Source organism: Balaenoptera physalus (assembly GCF_965194825.1).
Source record: "Balaenoptera physalus genome assembly, chromosome: 3".
Lineage (NCBI taxonomy): Eukaryota > Metazoa > Chordata > Mammalia > Artiodactyla > Balaenopteridae > Balaenoptera > Balaenoptera physalus.
Window position 1 is genome coordinate 123,115,951 of NC_138890.1, and position 20,265 is coordinate 123,136,215.

General features: G+C 41.7%; 1 protein-coding gene across 3 annotated transcripts in view; it reads right to left on the reverse strand.

Annotated features, from left to right (window-relative positions):
• Window positions 1-20,265, reverse strand: part of PIK3R1 (phosphoinositide-3-kinase regulatory subunit 1) — an 85,273-nt gene that overhangs the window by 14,516 nt on the left and 50,492 nt on the right. For all 3 annotated transcript variants that reach the window (XM_082457217.1, XM_082457218.1, XM_082457219.1), the window contains 5 exons: window positions 13,603-13,695; window positions 13,092-13,166; window positions 7,402-7,533; window positions 6,422-6,623; window positions 6,134-6,213 (listed from right to left, as the gene is read on the reverse strand). In XM_082457217.1, coding sequence (XP_082313343.1) covers window positions 6,134-6,213; window positions 6,422-6,623; window positions 7,402-7,533; window positions 13,092-13,166; window positions 13,603-13,695 — 582 coding nt within the window. The remainder of the gene's footprint in view (window positions 1-6,133; window positions 6,214-6,421; window positions 6,624-7,401; window positions 7,534-13,091; window positions 13,167-13,602; window positions 13,696-20,265) is intronic.

A 20,265-nucleotide genomic window follows, 5' to 3' on the forward strand; every position in this document is an offset into this window, starting at 1 on the left:
GGGAACCTTGAAAACATCAGTCACTTAAGCATACCTGTCTGGATTCACAGGATATGTCATGTCAAAACCTTCTCAGATTAAAGTGTTCTCTTCTCTGACAGTCTATTTCCCGTTTCAGAAGAAAATTATCTACTGGGAAGTGGCACACTCTCTACTTAGAGAAAGTCTTAAAATAGATTTGAAAACTTTGCTTCAAATTTCTCACAATATGTACAATCATTTACCCTAGAAGTTCTATTATATTACTCAAAGTGTGAGCTGAGTCTTTTCCCAATTTTAGTCAATTTAGTGATCTGCAAAACACATGCTCTTCATTAGCTTAAAAAGGGAGCCCTCTCCTGGTAGAACAGAATCAGTAACTTCTGCTCCAGAGAAAACAATCAACTTTCTGCGTATTTCATTGATCTCCCACTATGTCCAGAAGTTCACACAAACTAAACATAATTGCCCAACTGTCACTTAATCTATATGATTCACTAAGAAATCACTAATAAATCAAATGCACAAATGTCATAACAATCTTGGAAATATTTTTCACATGCCTGCTAATAAGCTCTTGTAAGAAAACTTGTATTTTAATTTCTGAAACCCAAAGCCTCTACCATACTGGAAAACTTACCTAATTGAAAACTATCTTTACCTTCTAGATTCTTCAAAACACTAAGTCTTACTACTTTCCTCTCTCTCAAAGTTTTGCAAAACTCATTTCAGAAGCAAAAATAGGCCATGTGTCATTTCTCAGCAGGTGTGATCTAGTCAGGAAAATGTCCCTTAATCATTAAAATAGTGTGAAAGTTACAGACTGAACACTGTATCTCATACGTGCCAATCACCATCAGGTAGCAAATGCTCCACGAGCAGCTTTCATCCTGCACAGCTTCTTAAATGGTGTTTTGTCAAGGGCCACGATTTATGAACAAAAGCCCATTTGAGAAAAAAATAAATGAGCCAAAATCTTCTTTTAGGGGTTAAATTAATGCCTCCTTTCATAATTTTAACTTAAGACAACTTAGGCCAGAAGGGCCCTTCAGGATGATGCCAATTCTTTAGTCCACATCCAGGGCTCTTAATGACCCTGCACTAAGAAAAATGTCCATTTGAGTTTATAAATAAACTCAGGTTTACAGATGCATAAAATTGATACACTCTACAAAGTATCTGAAAAGGTGCGCCCATTGCTTAGCAGAAAAAAGGACCCCTTCTCCACAATTTCCCTCTCAGATGTCCCTTGAGAGAAAGAGAAGGCTGCACCGTGAAAACAAAAGTAAAACTGAACTATACCCTCCAATACATGCTCCTTGTTCAGAGCACAAATAAAACTTCCTATTTTTTGACAAAACCTAGTACACGCCTTGCCTGCTTACTCCTGCCGCTCTAAACACGTGCAGCTTTTTCAAACTTTCACTTCTCACCTTTGAAACTTCTAATGTCAGACCACATTTTAAACCCAATATAAAATAAATCAGAGGAGAGTAAAACTCTTTGAAAGTCATTTCCTTCTACCTTAGTGCTTGCTTTAGTCTTGGTTGCAAACCAAGCCCAGAGCATTTAAAACAAGATTCATGAATCGGGCTCTTCAGGATGAATGTTTTGCAAATGCACCAGCGGTTAAAAATTAACTCTGACAGGTGTAGAAGGGCAGGGGGGAGAAAGAGTCATTTATTTTCCCTCTGGGCTTGAGGGTGCAATATTAGACTTCAATTATGCTACATTAATATTTCTGAATATAACCATGAAATCTGAAATATGTAAATACACTTATAATGGGTTTCATTCAAAGGCACTCAGTGTTAAATGGCCCGTTTTTACCTTAGTTGCCCTATAGAAATCTACTTTAGCGACCTAAGGATCAGTAGGGTAAATATAACACGAAGTGATTCAAGAAAACCTGCTGTTCAGCTTTAACCCTTTTAAAGACTTTTAGTAACACAGAGAACAGCAAACTGTCAACCAAGTTCCGAGAACTTACTCTGTGCTTAGCCTTTCAAACCTTAGTTTCCCTCCCTACAGGGGGAGAAGCCTTCCTTCACAGGTATGCTGGATGCATTAAATGAGCTGGTGTGTGAGAGTTCTTTGAGATCTCATTTGGATGATTATTATGCTGTGCCCAGTTCTATGCTAAGAAGAGCTGAAAAGGAGAAAACTTTGTCCTTGAGAAATGTAGCTAAGCTGATGAAACTAGCAGAACAACTACAGAACAGTTACATATAAGAGGACGAGGGGCTTAAGGACATAAATGTAGTGAATGGATCACAACCCTGCACCTCAAGCAGGGGAGGAGCTCCCTGAGTGCAGATGAAGAGGATGGCACTGTTCGGGCCACTGGGGACGGCTGTGCACCGTGTGCACTGCGTAAAGGCACCTGGGCAAGGTACGGGGGGCGGGGGGGGGGGCGGCGCTGGGGCTGGTGCTGAGAGCCAGGCGCCTCCCCTCCCTGAGTCGCACACGGAGCAAAGGGCGTCAGACAAAGGCATCCTCCTCCCTCCAAGCAATGCGCCCACGGGGCAGCAGCTGCCCACTGAGTGTCCTTTTCAGATCTGCGTTAAGTCCCCTCCAGGCATCCTGAGGCCAGGCTCCGCTGGTCGGGAACATGGGAACGTGGGGCCAGCGGAGAGAACGGCCTGGTAGGATTCAGACGACACTAACCAGGAAGGCGGCTCAAGGAGATGGAGCTCTGAACGAGGCCAGCTCTGGCAGGGCCTTAAACACCAGAGCTGACACAACGACACTAAGGACATACTACAGGGTCGTGAGCTTCAGTACTCCTCACCTCATTTAACGCTCATAACCATCCCAGGAGAGAGGCGTTATTCCCATTTCACAGACTGGAACACCATCTGGAAAGGCTGAATGACCTGGTGATGAACTCGGCAAGTAAGCAGCAAGAGTTGGGATTCACACCCAGACGTGACTTGCACTGTTCTTTCCACTGCATGACACACGACGGAGCGACTTTGAGCCTGACCCCCAAAGCTACAACAACCGCACTGGGGCTCTTTACTATATGTGACCCATAGGAGCAAACATCACCTATCCTTGGTCTGTTGCTTGCTGGAAACTTTGGAGGACTTTTTGACTGTACACTACAGGCGGTCCCGTTGCCCACGAAGTTTCCAGAAGCCCAGGTAGCAGATAGAGCAGCAGCCCTGGTGTCTGGGCCGGGTGCCCCCACCCCCGGCAGACCCACTCCGGCTCACACTGGTTGGGGTGGCACCAGGTGAAACCGTCAAGCTCTGTGGTCTTCAGTTTCTTCACATGCCAACGGAGAGCTGGACAATGCATTCAGCTCTCAAGTGATGCTTTTTATGACGCTGTCACCTAAAATATTTACTGCTTTTTCAAATCCGGTAAAAATATCAAGCTGTTATTTTTGTCCTTTCCAATTTATTCTGAAGAAATCTTTGAAACTCCTTGAACTGAGATGCTATTTCGCCTTCCCCTTTTCAAATTGTACCTATTCTTTGCAGCCCACTTCAAGTCCTTTTCTTTCCTATGAGCTTTTCCTGTCTACTAAAAAGTCACCAACCAGATCTCTCAAATTCTTTTTATACTTACAGTACACACCCTCCCGCCCGGAATTTAATGAGACACTGTGTGCTAACGGGCCTTATTGCAACTGACACGCTGCCTCACACATCATTAGTCCTGCCTATCCCCTCAAGTTCTAACTGATAACAACTAGAAAAGGTATCTGTTTGCCCCATCATAGTCTTGCTAGTCCTCCACCCCCCAAATATCATTCAAGCACTCATTTCTATTCATGACAAAGTTACTGCAAATGAACGGTTTACGAGTGTTCCCTGGAGATGGGCGGTGCTGTGCTTCCCAGCCCACTGGGATGAGCACGTGCAGGGGTAATGATGAAAGACTCCATGAAAACATCCCATTCCTACCAGGCCAAAGAAGTCATTGCTCTAACCCAGGGTGCCCTGCCAGTCATCCGCACTGGAGCCGTTCCTGAATACAAAGGTGTTAATGAGGACGTTGTCCTGGGCTGGGTAATCTGTTTTCACCGGTGAGAGATGCTGAAGCAACCTTTTAATTCCAAAAGTCCCATACGATTTGCAGAATAGTTGACAGAGATCACACAAAGGGGGAAATGCCTCCAACTAGGATTTGAAAATTACTTGGATGCAATTGTTTGGAAGAGGCTGCATGTGTTCTGGGATAGTCTAGCAACGTTCAAGGCTTTACGGATCGTTCTTCAACAGAGCTGATGGGACTAATCCATCTGCCTTTGAAACTGATACACCAATTTCTTAGTAGAAGGATGTAGGTAGGGTCTATGACATAGCAAGCAGTCTTAAATGTGCATTATCAAAACAGTTGCAGATGAAGTTTTTCTTGGGTGGAATTAGGCTGAAACTGAGAAAGACGTTTAACCAGTTTACACCAGAAGCAGAAGCATTAAACTCCACCACTGATTCTACTACAACCCGTGTAGAAGAAATTCTCAAAAACTCCATGGGATAAATTCGCTTGTGGGTATGCGTCAAGCCCTGTCTGGCTTTTAGCTTCCATGACTCCCCTCTCCAGAGAGCTGGCCATTGAGAAGACTGGGAACCTCCCCCGCCTTCCCTGCAAGCAGGGCCCAGCTCTCCCTGTCTCTGAGACGGACCTCCACACGGGTCAGGAGGAAGTGAAAGATCGTAGCTCGATCCTTTGGCCGGGGGTCCTGTTCTGTTCTTGCTGGTCCTCTTCCTTCCCACCCACGTGATCAGTCTAGGAGTGGGCGGTCAATAAATGGCTCCAGTGCCACGTTCACACCTGCCCCCGTCCCCTCCCCACAGGGTACTTCTAATCTGTCACTGCATGGTTTCCTACTGAGCCCAAAGGCAGCCTCTGAACACCAACACAGAGCTCCCAAATCCATTATCGAGTGACCCAAGCAGTCACACGATATGACACCTTTTGGTCACCCTCTGGGACTCCACTCCTGGGCCGTACCTGTTGACAGATTTCTCTGATGTGGTTTACAATCCAGGGTATCCCTGTTACATATCCTGCTTGCTGGGATTTGGAACATTTGGAATGGACCAGGCTTGCCTTACGTAGTATTTATGCTGCCACTCTTACCTGTGGATCCCGTATTTTGGATCTGTCGACAGAAGCCCGTCCCAATACCTGTATCATGAGTGGTTACCCATCCCATCCTTTATCCCATCCCTACAGGTGGGTTTTAAGTCTAGGCCCTCACCTCTCTGTCTGCCCCTTCCAGATGCAAACAACTAAGCCTAGCTATGGAACACCTTAAAAAAAAAGCACAACACAGCCCGCCATAGCATGACTTATATCTGGGTCCCCACGTTTGCTCATACAGAGATGAGTTTGGTAATTTGCATGAGTTACTTATAATAAATAATAAATTCATGATGTTTTAATTAAATTCAAGACATAAATTCAGCCTACAAGCAACACCTTCTACTGGTCCTGAAACTCCACTTCACTTCTAGGGCCCTCATCACTTTCTAAATGACCAGCTCACTTTTAACCAGTATACAGCAAAGTAGGGTTGTTTAGACTTTCCACAGTAGAGGAAAAATACATCAGTTTAAATGAAATCCACTGCTAACTCGGTCTACATTTCCCGCTTTGTTAAACGGCTAATTGAATGCCAGCCTGCTTTCACAGAAGTGTCTGGCTTGCTCGAACTTGTTGCAGTAGACCCCTAGTTTCATACTGCTTGCATTATTAAAAATGTTTATTTTGACAAGACGTTTCTCAGCCTATCTGCTTCCAAAAAACACATTCCAAAATACTTTAAATTATATAGTAATTATAAATCCCCTACTTCGTAAGTACGAGAAAGAAAAACAAAAATGTCAGCAACGAAAATCAACGCCATAATTTATGCAACAACCAGAAGCATCAAGTTAAGGGGGTCGGGGAGCTTTCCCAGCAACCCTCACCTGAAACCAAGACCATGTAAAATCCACAAATAGCAAAAGCTGGATAATACTGACCATATGCGCTGCCGCCCAGCTATTTTTCCCTCAAGTCATAAGGCAACATGTTATTATGGATCTCAATTCCGCGAGAAACTTATGGCACTTCAGAGGAGACTGAAAGCCACCATTTTTCAGGCTCTAAAAAATAAACAGTGAGGGAATTTTAAATGTTCCGAAGGCATTACCTGGTGCAGGCTGGCGTTCATTCCATTCGGTGGAGATTAAAATTTCTATAACTTTTATGAGGTGTTCAGTATTCTCAGAACTACAAAAAAAAAAAAAAAAGAGATCCATTAGACACCTTTTGCCCTGAACAACAAACTTCTTTTCATTTCTGCATATTCAAGCGAATGTGTCTGATGGAACTATGTACATGCATTTGTGAACTGGTATCTTCAGAAGAAGCTTAATGACCCATAAACTTCAGACTACCCTCATCACCCCAAAATCCAGGTTGCTCTTCCATCACTTACCTGGCTGCTGGGAATCTGAAAAGCAGGGGGCTGAAGAGTTCAGAGAGTACTCTTGCATTCAAAAGATTTTTGCTGGACGTTTGAGAGAGCTTGAAGAAATGTTTTAGCAAATACTGCAGCGTGAGCCAATACTGATGAGGTATGCTGGGCGACCTAATGAGCTTCTTCAACAGCTGGATGTATTCTTCAGAGCTTTGCACTTCTACAGGTTAAAAAAAGAAAGAAAGAAAGCAAAAGGAATAAGAGACCGTTTCTAGCTATTAGTGAATAAACACCTAGAAAATTTCTGTTCTAGCTACAGAGGGATCATTTAAAACGAAGGAGTCAGAAACAGCAGACAATACATTTGCTCTTCTCATTAGAAAAGGCATTATGAGAAAGTCAAAGTCTCAAGTCAAATGGAAATGCAAGAAGCTCTTGGTGTACAAAACCACAAGAAGTTCTCTGTGTGCTGCCGTCCATGGAGCGGCTTCAAGTGTGATTGGCTAATTCGGAGGAGCATCAGATAAGTATCACAGGTTTTAACTTTGAAGGTTACGAACCACAATTTCCTGTCCCCAAAGCTCTTTAACTGAGCATTAGCTCCTAAAACGGAGAGTCCTCTTCCCTCAACTCATTTTCTAATGGCCACTGGAGGAAGGTGATGGGAACATCCCCAGTCACTGGGTCCTAGTCCGGTTCCCTGAATCCAGTGATGGCACTTGGCACGCTGAGGCATTCGCTGACGTAGTGAACCTTAAAATACTGATAAAAGGTTAACAATTAGCCATTTCAACATGTGGACGGCCTTCCTAAGCAAACTAGAATCTGGCTCTTCTATCGGATGCCCTGGTAAGGGAGGGAATTTGTGCTGATGGGGGTGGGGGCAGACCCCTCCTAACATTTTCTAAGAAATCTCTCTTTATCTGCAGCCCTTGAGTTGACAAGTACATCCACATCTCAATACACGTTCAGGGAGGTTCTCAGAAGACACAACACACCTGGGGCTAAAGAAACCATTTCATTGTAGATGGCTACTGGAATGACAGGATTTGCTAAGTCCAGGAGATAGCGTTTGAAAGCGTCTGCTAAGACGTGCACATCGATCATTTCCAAGTCCACGGAGGCAGCATCTATGATAGAAATATGCAAAAAAGTTTTTTCAGACACTTTATGCATTGGTTGGGCCGATTTTCTGAATGTGCGACTTCAACGTGACACACGAAAGGAAGAGTATGAGGCCAAATGTAAGATGCTTGCGTATTTATGAGCAGTGTTTCTTGCAGGGGTTGCTCCTGGCATTTCGAATAGAACATTTTTCCCTTGTGTAGGTCTGTCCCCCACCCTGTCAACATTTAGCATGAAGGCCCCGGCCCACGATGCCAGGAACACATTCCCAGACTTCGGGGCAACAAAAAACAGTGCTCCTGCTGTGGGCTGAACTGTTTCCCCTACAATTCGTATGTTGAAGCCCCAACTCCCAGCACCTCGGAATATGAATATATTTGGAGACAGGGCCTTTAAAGTGGTGTTTAAATTAAAATGGGGCCATTAGAGTGGGCCCTAATCAAGTTGGCTGGTATTATAAGAGGAGGAAATTTGGACAAAGAGACACCAAGGGTGCACGTACAGAAGACAGGCCATATGAGAACAGAGAAAGGAAGTGGCCATCTGTAAGCCAAGGAGAGAGGCCTCAGAAGAAACCAAACCTGCCTGGATCTGGGACTTCTAGCCTCCAGAACTGTGAGAAAATAGATTTCTGTTTTTTAAGCCACCCAGTCTGTGGGATGTTGTTATGGCAGCCACAGCAAACAAATGCAGCCCCCCACAATGACTGCAAGTACGTTCTGGACGGTGGTTCTGCCCTGAGTGAGAAGGGTTCTGTTCTAGGGATGGCGAATCACACAGTAAATGCTTCCTAAAATTGCAACAAGAAAACGTGACGTGCAAATCCATAGATTTCCTAAAATTTGAGTTGCTCAGTACTGCATGTCAGAATTAATATAAATTTAACCCAACAAAGTACAGACTGATTGATTAAACAGTAAGCTATTACAGAGTTTTAGCAGTCAGTCTCAAGAACGGCCATAAAAATGATGTGAACGTCTTTAGCATGTTTCTCCCTAGTTCTGACAGGGTATTCTGATTAAGGTATTACTAATCTAACTGGTGGGCACTGAACTATCTCAGAAGAAAGATAAGACATGCAGTCTGTCCAGTAAATCCTTCATCTGGAAAACAGGTCAGGCAATTCAACCCTGGGGTAGCACGAATCACAGCCGCTCTCTGAGTACTTGGGGTAGAATGAGACACACTGCCCGGTGGAAAGAAGGGGTGCTGCGGGCAGGGAGGACCACGGGCACTGCTGAAGGATGCACACTACGGACAGGAAAGATGACTTGAGCGAAATTAGCTGGGGACTCGTGCACGTACTCAGTGGAGAACAGGGGACCTGACGAGCAAAATGCTGCATTTCTAAACAGCTTTATTAATCGTGGCGTTCAAAATAAGTCGGAAAGGAGCGCTGCTGGAAGTGCTGATACCACTTGTGGTAATTTGGATTTCAGGACCCTTAGAAACGTGTGAGACATTATCAAGAAGTAGCCTAACCAGGAGATTGACAGGACTGGGTTGTGGCCTAGGAGAGGATGAGAGAGGATCAGAGTTTACTTGCAGGTATTCAGCACGAGGAGGAGAAGCGGCATTCCGGATGCCCATGCACCAGGTGTGATATTACAAAGCACTTAGGCTTTGAGTTAACAAAGCTCCTTGGACGCATCGTCATCATCAGCCAAACCCGTCCCACTAACCAGGCAGAACTTATGAAAGATAATCGTACAATACCATAAAGCTCAGCAAAGTCCTGAGCTGGTAGCAAATGTGGATAGGTTAGTTTGAGGAAAAGAATGAACAGGTGGAGAAGCAAGGGCTTAAATCACTTAAATGTCCCACAAAGAACAAACCAGAGGCATATGACACCTCTGCTAAGTGTGGGGAAGGGCAAGACTGGGTCTTTGCCTAAAGGGTCCACGTGGAAAGTAATGCAACTACTAGTGTGACTGTTACACAAAACTGTGCGTGCACCTCTGTTGGAGCATTCCATAGCCACCCACTCTACAGCAAGCTGCTGCCCCCTCCCCCCAAATTTGCCCCCTGTATACTTCACTTAATATCACTTTGCCCAGCCAATTCCTATTACTTAATTTGCTCATCCTAAAACACCATTTGGCGATGAGGTATAAACATTAAGATGCTAAAGGTTCCACACGTCCCCCCTGCAGGCAGGAGTCATCTCTCTACGACACCTGACACTTCCCACTATGGTAACTGCTAGTCTCTCTCCTAGAACTGACAGGCCCTCCAGGGCACGGAATGTGGCTCCCACCTGCTCTTCTCGCATCCCTCAGTGCTCAGCAGAGAATGTGCTGGTTGAATGTTTGTGAGCTGAGCTACACAAAGTCCTGAGAGTAATGTTCATTCACTGAAGCCCTTCTCCAACACAGGAGGTGTATTCCAAAGAGCCTTTATAACCTTTGAATGAAATAACCTTATTTCAAGTCTTTGGATCAGCTCACCTTGTGTCAACTTCCACCAGAGCCGATGTAGTATGTTCTATTTATTTATAGACAACTTCCAAAGCTCCTTGGGGTTTCTGACTTCCATTCTAGCAGTCTCCTTTTCTGCATTAAAGCTATGCTAATGTGCTCTTCCAAGAGCTAGACACATCTGTCATGTGATGACAGTGGAAGTTAGTTCAGAGAGAGCCACCCAGTCTCTAGGTCTGGGTTGGGGCGTTTACACCCTCTTCTACCCTGCTTTTCTGAGTCTACTCCTGACGGGCAACCAGTAGACTCTCCAACACTTCACCCCTTCTCCCTCTGGAATGGGGTCCCCTCCCCGTCTGATCTCTATCTAAGTAAAGGGTTCTCCACTGGGGTCCTCAATTTTGCTGCCCCACCTCCACCCTTAGGAGACACCTCTCAACACCTGGAGACATTTCCGATTGTCACAACCGGGGGAAAATCTCACTGGCATCTGGTGGGTGGAGGCCAGGAGTGCTGCTGAAACCCTACAACGCACAGAACAGCCCCTTGACGACAAAGAATTATCCATCCTAAAATGTCCACAGTGCGGAGGCTGCAAAAGGCTGATTTTTAAAATTGAGGTATCTTGGGACTTCCCTTGCGGTCCAGTGGTGAAGACTCTGTGCTTCCAGTGCAGAGGGGTGTGGGATCGATCCCTGGTCGGGGAACTAAGATCCCACATGCCGTGTGGCACGGCCAAAAAAAAAAAAAAAAAATCTCTACCGTTTCTTTAAAAAAAATAAAAATAAAATTGAGGTATCTTGACATACAGCATTATATCAGTTTCAGGGGTACCACAGAATGATTTGATATTTGTATAGACCATTGTTAAACCATCACCACAGTAAGTCTAGTTAATATCCATCACCACACAGAGTCACACACAAAGGTGTTTCTTGTAATGAGAACTTTTAAAGGAAAAGCCTGATTCAGGTAAAGAGAAACCAAAAGAGAGAGAGAAAGAGAGAAAGATAATAATTCACACCACTACAATTAAAAAAAAAAAACAAGAAAGAAATATTTTATTTTAGGGCAATATAGTGGGGGAAAAACAAGAATAAGGGCTTTGAGAGTCAGAACAATTTGGATGCAAGTCACAGCTTTACCATCAGCAGTTACTAATATTTATATCACAAGACTGATGTGTGGATGAAATAAAATAACTTAGTAGGTGCTAATAAATGTAGGCTGTTGTCCTCCACCCCCGTCTGTCCTTTTCAGACATTGGTTAATTCATGGGGTTGGTTAAAAGCCATACGTTTTGTTTTTAGTGTAAGTGACTTATCTTTGAGCTTCCTCCAGGATATTATGATTTTTTATAGACTGAAAAATCTTCAAGCTGGAAACAGTCCTGGAGGATCCTCACTCCTAAATTGAGATAATGTTTACTCTCTTTGTTTTGTCACAAAATTCACTTTTATAGCACAGAATCCAAGGGAAACCAGTTTTCTATGTGTGTTTTGATCTCAAATGGGGAAAGAAAGCTGTCTGTCAAAATATCTTGTTGAAGTGAATTTGGGTTATTTATTCCATCTCACAGGTGGTGTGAAGATTTTTTTAAAGCCCAACTGCATCATTTTGTTTTTGGTCACACTTAAAAACGTAACCGCTCTTTCGCAAATAACTCCCATTTCATCAGTCTCTGAAGTCTAAACATTTCCTGTGACTTTTATCATGTTAGATTTGACCAATTTTCTGACCAAAACATGTATCTCTGTTTCAATTGGCTAGGACAAAATTTGGTGTTTCCTTAACACCCTGGTAAAGCTGTTAGAGATAAAGAAAAACAAGTCTTTTCACCTTGATTTTTCTGCCAGTCAACTTCTAATGACCTACTCTGGATGTGTGTAGGAGGATGTGCCCTGTGTGTGTGTAAGACTGATCTCCATGTACAAAGGAAAAATGAAAGTTAAAAAAAAAATTTTTTTTTCAGCTTCAAACATTTGGGCGGTGCATTTCAAGTAAAACTATCGAATGATAAAGATCTAATCTCCTTTTTTTTTCCCAGAAACATCTTTTCTAGAAATTTTCATAAGCTGCCTTGTTTTGAAGCTGCCTCACACTTCAATTTTTTTCGTTTATTAAATATCATGTGGGCATTCTTTGCATAACTGCACATCTGAAATTGCTTCTTCCAAAACTGGGTTTCACTCCTTTTGGTTCAAACACCCAAATTCAGTTAAAATAGTGTGAGGCAAAAAATTATTAATAAAAAGAAAAGTACTGGGAGGGAATGAAGGATCTGAGAGATTCTAGAAGTTGATGTAGAAGATGACTTGCTAGAATGATGGCCAGTAAATTTACATTTGTACAGTTTTATTCTGTATGGCAAAGGAGGGAAGGGACAAATAATAAAGCCACCACTTGGTTAAATTAATTGATGTCATTTAACCAATGGTGTGCTTGAGCCGACTTGTACTGGCTCACAAGTCTTCCCAAGAGTTCAGTGATAACACATTGGTAGCTTGAAATTAACCACAGTGAGAAGATTTACACCACAGAAGTGGGTAAATGCTACAAACCAGGGCTTTTTTTTCCCCCCAGAGAGTTGGTTTACCAGCACATTACAGAAGATAACAATATCATGATGTTACTTGATGTAAATATGGCATGAAAAGGCAAGCAAGCAAGGAAGGAAGACAGAAAGAAAGGGAAAAGAAAAGGAAAAAGAGAGAGAAAGGGAAAAAGGGAAAGGTCAGAAGAGCCCTTTGTTAAATGACATAGACTTACAAATAATTTTTTAACTGGTCCAGATGAATTAGATGTAGCCAATGGCAGGGTCAGAGAAAGATGGTAGATAAGCAGAGGCAGAGAAATCCCAAGATGCTTCTCTCCCCTGCAGTTTCTACAGCACCCAGAGGCTCATGGCTGTGATGACAGCCAAGTACCTGCAGGCAGGCAGGCACACACACCCCAACCCAACTCAGGAGACAAACATCAGAGGTCTGCCCTCTTACCATAGCAGGGCAGAGGGAAGTGTGCATATTTCTGAGCTCCCTTCAAACTGAGAATGTTGCACAGTTAAGCTCACACGTTTTGTGCTTTACCTGAAACAGAAAGGTGAGAATCGTCTTTCCCATGTGTATTTCTAGCTCTGTGACACTCACCACAATCAAGGAGCTGTCGTAATTCTGCTGGGTTGCTGGAGCTCTGTGTTCTGTATAGAGTTGGACATTCCAGACCTAGGACACAAAACAGACCGAGTATGCAAAACACAGCTCTCTGGAGAATGTGTGAGCCTGCGGCCAGAGAGACATTCCAGTTTCCATCCAGTGTCTATTCTAGATGTGTACCAAATATTCCTGGAAGTCAACTCCTACTATTCATCTTATCTGGCATGTCAATAACTTTGGCAACATCACCTGGCCACTGAGGAGCAAGTTAATTCTCTTTATTAAAATAGGGAGAAGTTAACGGTTTCCATACAGTAACTACATGTTAGTGTAGAGTCAGTCAGACCAAGATTATCTCCCCAGGTCACTGCAACAAACAGCTTGTGGGTCCAGCACAGGTGGCAAGGAGTGTATTTAATGAATGTCCACCAGACAAATACAAATGATAACACCCACAAAATCAGGCCATAACCCGTTAACCGATCCCCTCTACCAGCTGGATTACCTTTCTTTTCAATGGCTTCCACTAGCTTGATAAGAAGCGGTGGAGCAACGTCAGGAGGGGCGAACTGCTCTGCAAGGTCTGGAAGAGTCGAAGCTGCAAATAAGCACAATTGCGCGGTTATGTTTAATCGGGGGTAATCCAACGCAGTAAACGTCAGTGAAGATGACTGGAACACAAGGTCATGTAGTTCTACTGGGATGGCAGCAACCTCAGGCCGGAACGAGAGAGAGCCCGTACTGGGCCCTGTGTTTAGAAGGCTCCTTGTGGGCCGCCCCCCAGCTGTGCCTCTTCCCCACAGTGTGATGAGTTTGGGGGGCCAAGGGGACACGCCCACTGCTTCTCTCCTAGGACACACTCAGAACACTTCCCAGAAGCTTGGAATCCCTTGCCCCAGTGGCCTCTCGGGCCTCTTCCCCAGGTCCATCCTCCCCAGGGCAGACCTCCCTGCAGGGGTGCCCCTTTGGACCTGGGGAGTGGGGCTCAGGATGGAACGAAGTCTGGACGTGCAAAGGTCCTGGCAGCGCAGGGCCAAGCCAGGGGTGGGCTGGGAACCAGGTCTCCCAGTATCACCACACTCTCGGGCAGAACTGAGAACCCAAGAACTCTAAATCCAAATCTGGCTTCCTGGTCATTGTGAAGAAATAACTGTCCAGGTAGGAGAATGGAACATATCTTATTGAACAGTCTATTAACAATCAATATATGATTTATAACTTTAAAATATTTAGACACAGGCTGCTTGGGCTTCCCTTTGTACTTTTGCCCCAAGCCCCACAAATGGCGGGGTGGGCTTAATGTCAGATCCGAAGCCAGGACAAATGATCCCTGGCCACTTGAGACTCAAATTAAATCCCCATGGACCTACTCTTGAAAAGCCTTTATTTGCTCACATATGTTTTGGTCAGTTAATATCTTAAGAAATGTGATGCTTTCATGAACTTGTTTCCACGCTTTTATTTACATGTTTTACCAAATGATACAAAGGAAAAAAAGAGTCTAATTGGATGACACAAATAATGCCCTTCAACATAACATTGATAACTGTATTTTCACTCCAAAAATATATGAAAGTAAAGTACAAATATTTTTCTCATAATATACCAGAAGAGGGAGCTAAATATACTCATCTCAAATTTCTCAAAGTGCAAAATATAGGTGAAATGACAGTCTTCATGAAAATACCTACATGTGCAGTCTGTTTATCAGCCATCAATAAATAATTTGTAGACACTTAAGGTTCAATGCGGTGTATATACTCTCACCTAGGAATAGTTAATATAATCTAATAAGAAAGACTAAATATTGACAATTTTGTTTCAATGAGATTTTCGTGGTGTGATTTTTATTATAAGCCATATATCATGTTAAGCACATTTCTAATGAAGCCCATCTTTCTAACAGAGTCAGCATAGAAAAACAACAGATTCACAAGACAATAGTCAAGTGAGATTATGTTAAATTTTGACCTTAGAGAATTAGGTATGATTTACGGCATTTCAGAAACCCAGACCCTGTAGTAGAAGACCCTTTTAGGTGGCACTATTTCCTGAGATAGACAGTAACGTGATCTTGCCACCTAACGCTATTAGCCATTCCAAGTACCCAGGATAAAAGGAGAAGAGCTAAGTTATGGAAGAAAATCCTATAGCAGCCCTCTCCAGAAGAACTTTCTGTGATGATGGAAATGTTCTATTAGTTGTGCTACCCAACAAGTGCTCCTGAGCACTTGAAATGTAGCTATTGCAACAGAGGGAGTGAATTTTTAATTTTCGTTGATTTAAAATGAGATAGCTGTATGTAGCTAGTGACCACACTATTGAAGAGCGCAGTCCTATAGCCTGAGCAAGGGCAAGTTTTGTCAACAACAGATGAAAGATTCCTGAGTTGACTTCGTGCTACAAAGACCCCACTAAAAGCTGTCCCGGAGGACATGGCATCTGGACACGGGGCTTATCAACATCTGAACGCAGGGCACAGAAAATTTATCACTCAGTTTCCTGGGCCACTTTGTCCTACTGCAACAGCACTTGAACACATTTCGCACTTCATGAAAGCAGGACAGATATGCCGCGGACTTGCCAGACAGTCACGATGCAGACAGCTGAATGGACACTTCATCTCACTGGTGCTTCCCCCACTGGCCTGTGCCTATGGATTATCTGGAGAACTTGCCAGGAAGACAGAATGCTGGGTGTGACTACAAACCCCCAGAATCAGAATATCCAGGAATGGAGCTAGTCATCTGTTTTGGGTTAGTAATAACTTTTAGGACATGCTATATATGATAAGCAAATCCATGCGGGTGACCCCCACCCGCTGCCTGAAAAAATCCAGCAATGACGTCGCCCAAATCTGTTAAAATATGAGTATACCCAAAAAGTATACCCAAAAAAGGGGTGGGGGGAGGGATAAATTAGGAGGTTGGGATTGACATATGCACACTACTTTATATAAAATAGATAACCAACAAGGACCTACTGTACAGCACAGGGAACTAGACTCAATATTCTGTAATAACCTATAAGGGAAGAGAATCTGAAGAATATATATACGAAACTGAATCGCTGTGCTGTATACCTGAAACTAACACAATACTGTAAATCAACTATACTTTAATAAAAAACACAAATATCTTGAAAGTTTCATAGTTTTTTTTAGTTAAAAGCACTGTAAAATAAAAAAAGAAATACTATAAAATGAAAGAGCATAGCATCTCATTCCTCTGATAAATTATAAACTACTTCCCTTTGCCTTAGATTATCAGCTCACAAAAATAGCCTCCCTCATAGATGCCTTCTACACTGAACAAAATGAAATATCATCCTATCAGCACATGTAACAGAAGGAAAACATAAAGGCAGAGATATGGTGTAGAGAAATATTATTAATTAGGACTCACTGGAGCGTCTCTTCTTAGCCCTCTCCAACTTACAGATCTCAGCACAGCCAAATGCAAAAAGCTAAAGATTAAACAGTACATGCATGAACCCACATATCCACACGACAGTCATCCAACTAACATGCCTCGTTCCTCTTTTCCTTCCCTCATAAATTACACAGGCATTTTTTTAAATTAAAAAAAGAAAAAAAAACCCTTAAAGTTGGCAACTAAAAATGGAATTACTTAATAAAGGGTTATCTCCTTTCAGAATCTTATCAACGCGATCATTTCTGCAGGCAGATGTGAAAGTTAAATTAAGTGATAATTAAAGATTTCACCTAATTGTAATTGAAATATGCACCCAAGAGTTGTTATATTACTGGGTTGGCAAATACGACATATAAAATTGTTTCTGCCACTCTTATTTCTTCACTTCAGCTTGAAGAAGGAGGAAAAAAAAAGCCTGTCCTTAGTCCTTTCAATGTTTCTTTGGCAAAACAGGGTAGTTTACTTTCCATGCAGCATATCCTGAGCTGCAAAGTATCATTTGTTTCACTCATACAAGTACTACATGAAGTTTCTAAAAAGCATTGTGATGGCTATCAGGTATCTATAACAACATTTTTCTCAAAGTACACCCCAGAATACTTTAAAAAGATAAAAACTAGATGTATATATTAGGAAGTACAGGTACTCCTTTGTAACATATCGAGTGAATTTACCACTGAATTTTGTTAATATTGAAAAAAGCTTATTACCCAAATGTATAAAGCATCATAACTGATCAAAGTTTTTCAATGGGAGTTTTAAAAGGTAAATTTTACAAAGAGACAAGGTTTTTTAAAATAACAATTCAAGGATTTCCTATTCTCTAGTACAATATCTATGATTCAATCCATTTCCCCTTTAAAATATTTAAACATATGGGACGTGGAAGCTTCACCCGGTAAGCTTTTAAAGTTCACATTTTCTACTTCGGGCAATAGGATCAATTAACAGTGAAAGTCTAAAAAGCATTCTAAAGCAAAATATTAATTATTTCAACAATCCTAAAATCAACTATTCCTTTCATTTTATTAAATACACAAGGTCAATATTTATGCTTCCGTTAGATCCCATTTAAAAAAATTCCAACAGGAAATGACAATGGCTAGGATGTACCAAATTTGGCAAGTTGTTCTTTGAAAAGTCCGTGATAAAGTACCACATCATACAGTTCAATAAACTAAAACATAATGGAACTAAATATATATATATAGACACACACACACACACACACACACACACAAAATGTAGAGATTGTACATGGTGGCTATTAAAAAAACACAAATTAGCAGAGCATGATACTCATCAAGTTTACATGTAAATTCTCATTTGATTTCACCTTTCAGGCAGATTTTTATATCTGAATGAGGAATGTTTTTTGGTTTTTGAATCCTGCTGTAGCCAGATGTACACGTCTGGAGAGCCAAGTCCACTCTTAAAACTGGGTGAATTTTAGATTCCTCTATGACAAGCCAACACCAGTTTTTCACTTAGCTGAATCGCTTTTCATCAAAAGAAATCAGTATTACTTAAGGAGAAAGAAGATAAGAAAGAAGAGCAAAAGGGTCTAAAAGCAGTGGTGAAGCCAAGACGTGTATCGTTTCAAAAAAAGAGAGGAATCAGTCTTTAACAGGAACACCAATGAAGTAGGTGTCCCAGGTTGTAGAAAGAATTTTTGATGACACATCATCAGTGCTGCGTTTTCCACTAGTTCTATTTTCCCCCTTTGCCCTGGTGACAAGGAGTCACACAGAAGAGAGCCTTCTCTCCTGACTTAGGCCCTTCCCAAATCACTAACAGGGACAGGCCTGAACAGTCCCTGGGCACCAGTGGTGTGTGGGAGATAGTGGCATTCCTCACGTTAAATGGTGCCAACACCGCTACAAAGTGCAAGATGAAACCAGCACACAGCTGCACCTTTTGGAGGCCTTCTCCATAAAAAAGGATATTTTAGAGTTAGTGCCTGGAAGGGACGAATGGAAAGTTTAAGTTGAAATTCTGAGACTCCAGAGACTGCCCAAGCCAAGTATTCCATTACTGATGGAAGCAGCTTGGACGTACATAAAAAGCTGCCACTTACCTTTTAAAATGTAATACAAATACACAGAAAAGAAAGTATATGCAAAGTGTGCATCAATATTAAATCAAGATGCTTGTCTATTAAATTGTAGCTGAATCAAAACTTTAGTCCTGCCTAAAACAGTCTCTCTCATTCTTTCAAATGAGAAATGTACATTCTGGTGGGCAAAAATCTAACAAATCCCTATACTTTTCTTAAATAAACCTTACAAGCATGTTCATACTTTATGCTTATAATGGTAATACTCTGAAGGTTTAAACTTCTCAAGTTCTATGGGCAAAGCCAAAACAAATGCTGGCTAAGATAATGCAGCTAAAAACTGAAACAAAGCAAAAAAAAAAAAAAAGAAAAAAAAAGAAAAAAACCACCACCACCAATTATGAGTTCCGTAATTTTGGAACACACCTGTTTAATCAGCAGTAGAGAAATTATTAAAAACACAGGTTTAAAGCCAAAGAGACCTGGGTTTTAATCTTGGTTTTGCCACTTACTGAGTGTAATCTTGGGTATGCTAATTAACTTGAATCCCAGTTTCTTCATCTGTAAAATGGGAATAATTTTAAGTGTAACAAGGATTAAATGAATACTGTATAAACAAACATGGGTAAGCACAGTGCCTAGAATGTAGCAAGCACAAACTAATGGGTAGCTATTATTAATTGAGAATTATTCATGTAATCTTTTTCTTTATTATTCACAGATTTTTAAAATACCCAATTGCAATGGCAAATTTTAACACCAGAAATTATTATAAGACTGAAAGAATTCTCAATACTTTTTTAAGGTGGCAAACAGGAAACATTTAATTAGGGTAGACATCTGCATTTTGCCTTTCTACATATAAAAACACTCAATATCTTTTCAGAAGTCATATCTGAATTATCACATGATTTTCAATACATTGCACTTTCTCCTATAAGGATTATCTATTTGAGTTATTATACTCCAGGTTTCTGAATGTAAAGGAAAGATGAAGTTGGAAGGATATTGAACTTGGTGGAAACAAGGATTTTTCTTTTGCAGAAGGAAGGAAAAAAAATAGGGGCAACTGAAAATGGGAGTAGAAAGAGTAGATGTGAAAGTAAATCTTCAGCCATAACTACACTATTTTCAGGGATAACTAGTCAGAGGGAATTAATAAGAGTTGTCAACAGATTTAAACAAGAAGTTTGCAAATCTTTTCAGATACCCTAAACTAATTAGTCTTTAATATCTTTAAGTTTATCTTCTCCCGTTTATCTCTTCTGCTTCACAGCTTAAAAACAAATAAAAGGAATCTGAGATCCTCTGCCCATTTAATTTATTTCTAGACAAGAGACTATACAGGAAACAAACAGCAGGCAAAGACTTTATTAAACATAAGCAGACATTACAGCTTCACTTCTGATGACCTCGGTTAAAGCCTCTGCGTGGAGATCGAAATGCAAGATTACACTTAATCTTTGACAGGCTAGCCTAATTGTGATTCTTATCACCTAAATTGGAGTCTGATTTAAAGATTACAATTTACAGCATACAGCAAATTAAGATTCTGGGCAGGAGATAAATGGGGAAGAGAAGGGGACACCCCCCTCTCCCCACCAGGAAAATAATTTATAGTTGAGTCCCCGGGATTTCGGAGGCTAAGGGTTTATAAGGCAAGTTGATCCTTTGGTCT